This window comes from Fulmarus glacialis, unplaced genomic scaffold, assembly GCF_000690835.1.
Source record: "Fulmarus glacialis isolate BGI_N327 unplaced genomic scaffold, ASM69083v1 scaffold5886, whole genome shotgun sequence".
Taxonomy (NCBI): Eukaryota; Metazoa; Chordata; class Aves; order Procellariiformes; family Procellariidae; genus Fulmarus; species Fulmarus glacialis.
In genome coordinates, this window is record NW_009219901.1 from 3,177 (window position 1) to 12,354 (window position 9,178).

General features: G+C 47.0%; 2 protein-coding genes across 2 annotated transcripts; one reads left to right on the forward strand and one right to left on the reverse strand.

The window, feature by feature from the left end:
* On the forward strand, nt 1–4,538 carry DCDC2B (doublecortin domain containing 2B). Its single transcript, XM_009580541.1, has 8 exons — nt 1–278; nt 1,170–1,227; nt 1,674–1,750; nt 1,985–2,116; nt 2,612–2,758; nt 3,708–3,776; nt 4,082–4,194; nt 4,435–4,538. Exons 1-8 carry the CDS (start codon nt 1–3, stop codon nt 4,536–4,538), a joined length of 978 nt encoding a protein of 325 aa, XP_009578836.1.
* Nucleotides 4,539–7,251: 2,713 nt separating this feature from the next.
* TMEM234 (transmembrane protein 234) lies at nt 7,252–9,013 on the reverse strand (the record flags this gene model as incomplete). The annotated part of the gene is made up of 4 exons (XM_009580543.1): nt 7,252–7,301; nt 8,023–8,115; nt 8,285–8,351; nt 8,800–9,013. Coding segments are annotated over 4 exons (424 nt in total), but the record flags the coding sequence as incomplete, so codon positions are not given.
* Between the last annotated feature and the right edge of the window lie 165 nt (nt 9,014–9,178).

A 9,178-nucleotide genomic window follows, 5' to 3' on the forward strand; every position in this document is an offset into this window, starting at 1 on the left:
ATGATCTCCTGTGGCTTAGCAATGGCACCTCCAGCCAAGAACGTGGTGGTGTATCGCAACGGTGACCCCTTCTTCCCCGGGAGGAAGGTCGTAGTGAACCAGCGGCGGGTCCTGACCTTTGAGGCGTTTCTGAATGAGGTGACCAAGAGCATTCATGCGCCCTTGGCTGTGAGGCACCTCTACACACCCAGGCACGGCCACCGCATCGCTGAGCTGGGAGACCTGCAGGATGGGTGCCAGTACGTGGCTGCGGGCTTTGAAAAGTTCAAAAGGCTTGAGTGAGTAGACGGACCTTTGGTCTCTGGGTCTGGTAAGCAGCTTTAGATCACCTCTGTGGGGAATGTATTGGGGTGTGAATGGAAAAGAGGTAAGAGGCGTACAAACCCAACGAAAAACAGAGACCGATTAGTTTCTTTTCGTCCTGGAAACTATTGGACATATTCCAGGTCACTTGGAAAATGCAAATATTCCTGATAAGGTCACTTGACTCTCAGAAGAAAACGTGTTGGGGGAGGCATGCGTTCTCTGGCAGGATGTTGTGATCGGTGCTGCTCTGCCTCCCGTGCACCTTGTTTTGTGGCTTGTGGGAGGTTCTGCTGCCCGCTTCCTTGGCAGAGCTGGCAGTCACACAGTCTCCACTGACAAATACTTTTGCTTTGGTTTGATGGAGTTTTTTTGTTTTCTAATCCTTGAATTAGAGCTGGTTTGGTTCATCCTGAAATACAGAGGGCTAAAGATGTTCACGGCATCACTTGACTCTTGAGGGGATGTGTGTGTGCGTGTGTGTCAGGTAAATTTGGCTCCCTGGGTGTGTATTGCATTTTGTTGAGGAAGTAGTCCAGGCTTTATTAACATTGGTCAGCCCTTGGAGCCTTGATTAGTGATTAACACAAAGGAATAAAATGTTCTGGGTGTCTTTAGCATGGGGATCTGAAATGGTCTGTATTTGGCTGGGAATTTCTTAAATGTGGCAGCCTTTAATTTAGGCTGAAGTTCTGGGAGACCATGAGGTGGGGCACCTGGAGAATCCTTTCAGAAGTGACCCAAGTAAGTGACCCACGCATCTGGTGGCGATGCTTCAAGGCAGAGCAGTCGGTCATTTTCTCACTGCTCTTTAGTCAGCCACAGCTCAGTTGGTGTGTGGCAACGTTGTCTTCTTGTTCTCACAGCTATTTAAATCGTGGAAGAAAGGAGCTCCATGGGACAAGGAACAACGAGGGTCTGCAGGTGAGTCCCTGAGCTGAGTGGGGGCAGGCGGGAGCGCAGAATGAGCGGGGAGGCATGAGAGACATTAGGGCTGGCACCGATAAAACTGAAGTTGAGATTTAAGGCTGTGAGGTGCCCAGTGGAGATCAGGCAAAAGTGCCACAGGAATCGGTAGGACATGTGAGACAGCACAGGGGCTGCTGCTGTGTACCTTCATCCCCCTTAACAGTGCAGGGGAAGGATCTGTGCTCAGAGGTTCGCTGGCAATTCTGGAATGTGCTCAGCTATGTGAAGAGCCTCTCCAGCCTTGGTGTTGCTGACAACAAACCCCACCTAGCAGCAGCAAGCATGAAGGCAGGGCAGGCAGTGTCCTAGGGCAGGCAGCTCCCGATGGAGAAAAGGGAACAGCCCTGGGAGGCTCGGTGCCAGGGCTGTTGCTGTTCTTGTGCACTGAACTCGGTCTCTAGTTCCACACCGTAGCTCCCTGGAAGTCGAATGTCTTGGCACGACGGCAGAAGCACGTCCACCTGCCCTGCACGATACAGTAAGTGCCTTGGTGTTTTCTCCTTGGAGGGTCTCTGGGAATGTTTTCAGAGGCTGGAGGAGGGAATTTCTCTGTGAGATCCTGGGAATACTGCCCCACAAGGACAATTCCCAGCTTCTACCAGAAGTATTTGTTGTAATATTGTCCAGGCACCAGTGGCTGGCTTTTTTTCCCCATCTTCCACAGCTGCAGGAATACTGGCTCATTGCACGCTCTGGGTTGTTTCTACTGCAGTGTTTTCCGGAATGGGGATTTGCTGAGCCCTCCTTTCCCACTGCTGCTCTCCAAGAGCACCCCACTGCAGTGGGAAGCACTCCTGGCCACGCTGACAGAGAAAGCCGACCTGCGCAGCGGAGCTGTTAACAAGTGGGTATCCAGATAAGGCACTGCTGGCTCCCCTTTCCTTATGTCCAGAACATAAGCAGCTCGGATTCGCACAGAGGACTGGGAGTTCAGATTGCCACTTCTAGTCTGCTTTTGCAATCTCATTTGCTTTTCAGGTTTTCCCATCTTTAAATCAGAGATAATCCCAATGTCCTGGGTGCTTTGTGAGGGGGGTTGATGTTGCTGGTGGTCTAGTGAAAAAGCAATAAGCAAACAGTAGAGTATGGCGTAAAAAGGGGTTTATGTCTAGAGAGAGGGGCTTTTATCCAACAAATACAGCCTACCTTCTCCTCATATATTTATTTACTGACACCCAAGGATCTACTACATCTCACTGATCACTGGGTGTACTTCCTTGATTGATCCTCTCTGACTTGTCTCGGTCCTCTTTACCACTTTGCACATGTTTGCTTCCATGCTGAGGGGTTGTTCACAGTCTTGTGACAGCTCTAAAGCCTTTGCTGTCTCTTCCTCGAGGCTCTGCAGGCTGGACGGAACCCAGGTGTCTGGTGGGGAGGAGCTGGTGAATGGCCATTACTATGTGGCAGTGGGAAATGAGGAGTACAAGAAACTGCCTTACTTTGAGCTGCTGGTGCCCCAGGATTCTGCGTGCAGGATGTTGTGGTACGTAGACTGTGCTGAGTGGCTTAAAGAATCCTCTCCATGGTGGTCTTCAGCTAAAGCCATCCTTTTTGTAGCCCTCCTATTCAGTGCTGTCTGCTTCAAGGCTTGAGTTTTGTTTCATGTGTTGGAAGTTTAAGAAGAAAGAACGTGTTTTCCAAGCTTTCGGTGTAAGGGTTCACCCCTGAAATCCAGAGTTCAGCGCCAGAGAAAGCAAGTGGTTTGGGTGTTTCACAGTTAAGTGTTCCTCAGGCACTGAGGAGCACCTGCCCATTAGGCTGGGCATTGAATTTCACAGGCCTATGGTGGGCAGGGTGATTTAACAGGAACCTGTGCCGCTGTGGAGTGTGCTCTACCTGTGCTGAGAAAAAACACCTCCAGGGGCCCTCTCTTATGGGAAAAGGGGAGATCATGTCATCCTACAGCTGACTTCTGCCTGATGCTGAGAATCTGCTGCTTCTTTGTTACAGGAACCACCCAAAAAGCAGGCGCAAAAAATACCGCAGAAGGGTAGGTGGCTCAGCTGGCGCGGGACTTGTGTGCTACGATGACAGTTGCTTTTGTGCAGGCATCCCTCCATAAGCAGTGGATGTGTACGGCAATCTCCATTCCCAATTGCCATGCCTACGGCATCCTTGCCTGGCACCATTCCCAAAGGAGAGGAGCTAGAGACAGCAATGTGGCCAGAAAACACTTGAATTAAATCTCACTGCCTGAAGAAAAACTCCTTGAGTTGGCCTCACTTACCTCTTCTCCTTTTTGGCTGATGGGCAGGGAGAATTCATTCTGGAGCTAGGATATCTTTCCTGCTCACTGTGTGGGTAAAATGCCCATCAGAGACTTACAGATACAGCAGCTGGGCTGTCCTAGATTGTCCATTGAAATGTGCACCTGTGCTATCTGTGCTATTTGCTTTTAAAATTTCCTTTTCCTTTTTTTTGTTTGTTTTCAGTTTGCCGAACTCTGTGCCATCTCCCAGGACAGAGCTGGTGACTCTGCTCTTGCTGAACCTACTCAACAGGTAGTGGTGACTGCAAAAACGTGTTTTATGTGTTCCCTGTATCTGTTTCACTTGTAGTATCAACTTAAAACCCTGGTCAGAGAATGCCGTGTTACAGCTTTGTACCAGTCAGGATCAAGGGTCACAGGGGAAAGTTGCAGTGTTTAGGGGATTGCCCTGCAAAACTTCTCGTTTCATGCACTGTTTTATCAAGAAGGCCTATCAGAAATGTGTGATGAATACTTTCAGCTGGACAGTCGCAGGGTGCAGACTACAGGAGCTGCAGAGAAAGACAAAATCCCAGCTGCTTTTCCACAACTGCAAAGGCAAGCCAGGAAATCTTGCCTCAAAGAGGAAGAGTCCATTTTCCATGCTAAACCTGTCCGTGCAGGACAAAACAGAAGGAGCAAAAGGAATGTGCAGCACTGGCCTGATCAAGGTAAAGGACACTGCTGTAAGTGTAGAGGAAGACTGGCTTTACTTTGATGCTAAAAGGACAAAATACCTGTGGATGCACTGAAAGAAAGCAGTGATGCATCCAATAACTTCTGTATTTCTGCTTCTTTCCTCTCCTCATCTGGGCACATACAAGGACCTTTCAGTAGCCTCAGCAAGACCACGCCATGGCTATCTGCAATACCCATTGAATAGCTTTTTTCTTCTCTTCTCGTTGCAGAAGAAAGTGTGTATAAAACCAAAGATCCTAGGAAGGAGATGCGAGGTGCCCAGGAAGTAAAAGAGGACGAGCACACAAGGGTGGACGTACCCGTTGATCAGGTGTGAGAAATTATTTTCTGCCCTGTTAGGAGTCTCACTGCTGCAGGGAAGCACTCATGGTCCCACTAGAATCTATCGGTGCTGCAGGTTTTGCACAGCAGGGAGGCCAACTCCAAGAGCCAGCCCTTCAGAGACAGCCTGTGAGAACACATCAATCAATAGTTTATAGCAATTGCTTGGGGAAGTCCTTCAGTTTTGTCACTTGTTTTAAGTCCCATTTGTTAGATTTACGAAGCACTGCGCTTCTCTCTACAATGTGTAAAGATGAAAGTAACCACCAGGGGGAACTTCAGAAACCAGAGGACAGTGCGTAACTGCAAGGCTTTGCAATTTTAGAAAGCTGACATTGTCATCTGGGTAATCAACATTTCCCTTCTGGAATGTGAGAGTTACAGCTTCCCACTGAAGTAAGGATACCAAAGGCTTTCCCGGATTTTTTTTTGTGTGTACTATTACTATCCTTACTCCTGTTCCAGAGAGTTGCAGAAGAACTTATACCAAAAGCCAAAATACCACAGTAAGGTATTTATTCCACTTAAGGGTTCTATGAAGTGTGTAAGATTCTTCCTGGCTGTGTTCAGATTTCTTACACTAAAATTCAGTACCTCCAAATATAACTTGTTAAGCAGAACTTGCCTGTAGCCAAGTGAAGCTTAGAAGCTGGCACAGAATAAACATGTAATTCCTAAAATGACTGCACACATTTATTAGATAGTAACAAGTTTAAATCTTTTTTTATTTAAAAGGGAAAAAAGTAGTTCTTCTTAAAACAAAAAACTGTGTGTTAAAAATGTCTGCAAGATCCTTATTGTTCATGGGTTATTCACGTTTTAAACTTCATAAGGACATTTAGAATTGATGTAATGGGATGAATATATTATATCGTAGGTGATTCACAGTTCTGCCTAGGTAGTCTCTTTGGATAATTAGAACTTCAAAGGAAAACAATTCCTTTGAACTTAAATTAGAGAAAGCCCTAGTAAAGAATTAGCTAATGGTTCCTGACTTCTTGGCTCAATGGGGAGCCTGATGTCCTGTGTTTGCTTTAGAGGCTGGGCCAGCATTTCTCAGTGGGGTGGGCACTCTGATGCTGCTGATTTCTGTTGGCCTCCCCCCTGCGCCCCCAGATCACACTGCTATACAGTCTTCATTATTTGAGTCTCACAGCTCTCCTCTGCAGTGGGAGAGAATCATTAGGCATTCAATAAACCGCCTTTGAATTTAATGTAGAGACCCAAGTTTGCATACCAAAGCCGTGGTAAGACTGGAAACGGAATCCAGGAATTTAGTCCCAGAATCTTTCTGTAATAGCAAAGTGCTACATTAATAACTGTATTTCTTTCTCACCACAAAAAGGCATGGACTACAGAGAAATCACAAAAGACTGTGGCAAGGAAAAGGGATGCCAGTGACTCTGCGGATGAAAAGTACTGAACGATGTTTCCCTTGGCAGCAAAGAGTTCTGAAGAATTCACAAAGGGACCACGATGGGAGAGGGACAGTTAGGTACACAGCTATCTGCACAGCTGCAGATAACAAAAGCACGTGAATCTCTGTAACACCACATACTGGCCAAGCTTTTTGATGAATTAACAAACTCTTCTAAATTCAAGCACCCTCATCATCTGGGCTTGAGATGCAGAGTACCAGTGAACAATGAATCAGATGCACAATTTTGTTAAAGAAAATCCTCCTCCTTTCCTCATCTCTATGGTGTGATGATGTGGCAGAGGACATGGCTGCTTTTCTGAACTCTAATTAAACTGCTTTGTGTCTGAACTTGGGAAGGAAGAATTACCAAATAGAATACATGCCTTTATATACAAAATGCCTGCTGGGAAGTTTGTTCTATGTCAGATACTTATAAAGAGATTTCATCACATCGTTGTCCCTCTGATTTGGAATGCTTGGATAATGTTTGCAGCAATCAAATCTGTTCCCAAAAATATATACATCTTGTTTCTGTTAACTTGTTTTAGGAGCATCTGCCTGATTTAGGAAAAGTCGTAGTAATAAACAGCTCTTGTATTAACCCTCTCTGTGCAAGGCTTTCTGTATTTCTCTCCCTAGTGCTCCTGATTAATTATAAGGGTAACAAAGATTTTTTTCTTCTGTGATCTACCTGGTATTTTGGACTGATAATTTCACTGAAAAGAGAAACACTCTTCCTTCCCTAAGGACAAACTGCACCGTTGTTATTTTACAGACAAGAGGCACTCTACAAGACTCCAGTGGAGAAAAGCGATGTGGTAACCTCAGTGTAAGGGGCTGTGCAGCGTGACCTGGTATGTTGCAGCTGAGCGCAGTGAAGGAAGACCATTTCACGTGCTTGGCCATGAAAGGGAAAGTTCCTAAACAGATTCCTTCTACAGAAAACCCAGTTGGTCCCAGAAGCTCCCGTTGAATGATTTATTAACCATTTATTATCCCTCCAGCGCTGAACAAGACGATTCAGTCATCCTTGCCTTGAAACACCCACAGACAAAAAATTCCTTAACTCAAGACATTAAATAGGATGTCCTTGCAACATGCCTTGTTGCATCCTGGTGCTCAGGGAATACAGTCCACGCTTTCATGTTTTTTGACACCCATGTGTCAAAATACAGCTTCCTGGGTCCAACTGAGCCAAATGGGCTGCCGCTGAGCCAGACGCCCCCCCATCAGCCACGGGGGTTACCTCTGAATAGGTTCTCTTCCTCTGCTTCTCACTGTGTCTCGTTCACGAACCAGCTACACAGAGCGTGACTCCTAGGACAGTGAGCAGCATTCCTTAGAAATGTACAATAATATATTGGGAACTTACATAATTCAACACTAGTCAGTCAGACCTTCTCATTGCTAAATACACAATGCTCAAATGTCATGGTAAATAGGATAGCGTAAGTGTCTGGATGGATACGACCCAGACCAGGCAAGTTCTGAAGGGGTCTGGATGTTTGGACTGCCCATGCACATTGAGCAAAGCATGTTTCTAAGAAAATGTTGCTGATGCTGTGTGGCTGGCTAGCGAGAACCAGGCTTAAACAACAAAAAAACACTTCAGTGTATTCCTACAGCTATTGCGCCAGGTCCTGGTGTTTTTAAGCTTTCAAGTTTCCTGTCGTTTTATGACTTTCTGAGCAGGGTAATGTTATTGTAGGACGTAAGGGAAGGAAAGAGGGATGGGTGTTGACATTTGGGAGCTTATGTGGCATCCCTTTTCCATGGTGGGCATATTATTTAGTGCTTCTCTTACAGTTAAATACCTAGTTAGGTAAAGGCTCAGGCCTGTAAACCCTGTTAGCTTAGATACCCAGTTCTATCTTCAAATGTACTAGCCCTGCCCACTTACAAGTCTGTTTCACTTCCTTTTCAGCTTCTGTAGCAAGAGCTACTACTTAACTATCGTGGGTGTTTGCTGTTTTTCAGGAGACCAGAGGGTAGCCCATGCTATTAAGTCAGCAAATAGGTGCAGGAGACAAGGTGAGGAAATGTTTTAAGTGTGACTTACTTTTACCACCGATGTCCTCTCCCAGCATCCTCCCAGTCACCAGTGTGACTATCAAAGCCAGGGAGTTACAGAGTGGTACTGCCAGGGACAGATCTGAAATTGAACAGTTTTAACACAAACAGTTTAAAATGGATAATCTTGTACAAATCGTAAGACGCTTGTTTTATTTGTGATTATTACAAGACAGTTGCTTGATGTTTAGCTGAGCACTGATCCTCCCAAAATCCTGATCAATCACTCCACAAAAGCAACGAGAACTAACCTGCAGAGGCCAAGGTGAGGTAGAAGAGCACAGATCCACCTTGATTGAGCAGAAATGGTACCATGTACTGCAGGAAGAACAAAAGCCTGTCAAGGTGCTGCTTGCAAACTCACTGTGCGTCCCCCTGTGAGTAGGCAACGAAGGAGCCCAGACCCGCTCACCCTGTGCTGTGTTTGGCAGCGGAAACGCGGCACGCTGGCGATTCCGCTGCCAGTCACAAGCTGCTCGACGTCTTAGTTCCCCAATCTGCAGAAGGCAGACTGTGCTTATTTCATGCAAAATATGAGGGTTAATGACCTGCTGTCTACAAAAGCAGTCTCAGTTCTGCATGGGAAGAGCAGTGCTATAGGAAAGTAAATGAAATATTACAGAGGATAAATAATTCTGATGATAGATGGAATATTTAACAGTTTAAATAAAAGTATTAAGTCCAGAAGTAAACAGGTAGGGATGATCCCAAAGGCAGTTTGACACCCAGCTACCTCCCTCGCCCAGGAGCCCGGACGGGGTCGCACCTTGTAGTTGAGGCCCAGGAAGCGGATCTCTGCCAGCAGCTGCTGCAGGCGGCCCTGGCGCCGCACCTCCTCCAGCCCTGCCGCACCTCTCCGCAGGAACGGCCCGGTGCTGCCCCACAGCACAGCCACCAGCACCAGCGCCGCTGCCTCTCCTCTGGAGCTTGGGCTCAGCGGCCTGATGGTCTCAGGGGAACGCCAGCCCGGTCTGCCATCACTGCCCTCAGAGGGCCTGCACCGGGTCAGCCCGTCCTCATCTCCTTGCAGAGGGCCTGGCCTGGCCCACTGCCATCTCCCATCAGGGACAGCCCTCACTGCTGTCTCCCATCACGAAGGGCCCAATTCCGGGCCTGCTGATGCATCCCTCTCAGGGAAAAACCCT

Bases quoted from the DNA above. Each gene is read 5' to 3' on its own strand.
- DCDC2B (XM_009580541.1), top strand. From the start codon at position 1: ATGATCTCCTGTGGCTTAGCAATGGCACCTCCAGCCAAGAACGTGGTG. The intron at 2,117-2,611 runs GTGGGTATCCAG...CTCTTCCTCGAG, and splicing joins CGCAGCGGAGCTGTTAACAA to GCTCTGCAGGCTGGACGGAA. The intron at 2,759-3,707 runs GTACGTAGACTG...GTTTGTTTTCAG, and splicing joins TCTGCGTGCAGGATGTTGTG to TTTGCCGAACTCTGTGCCAT.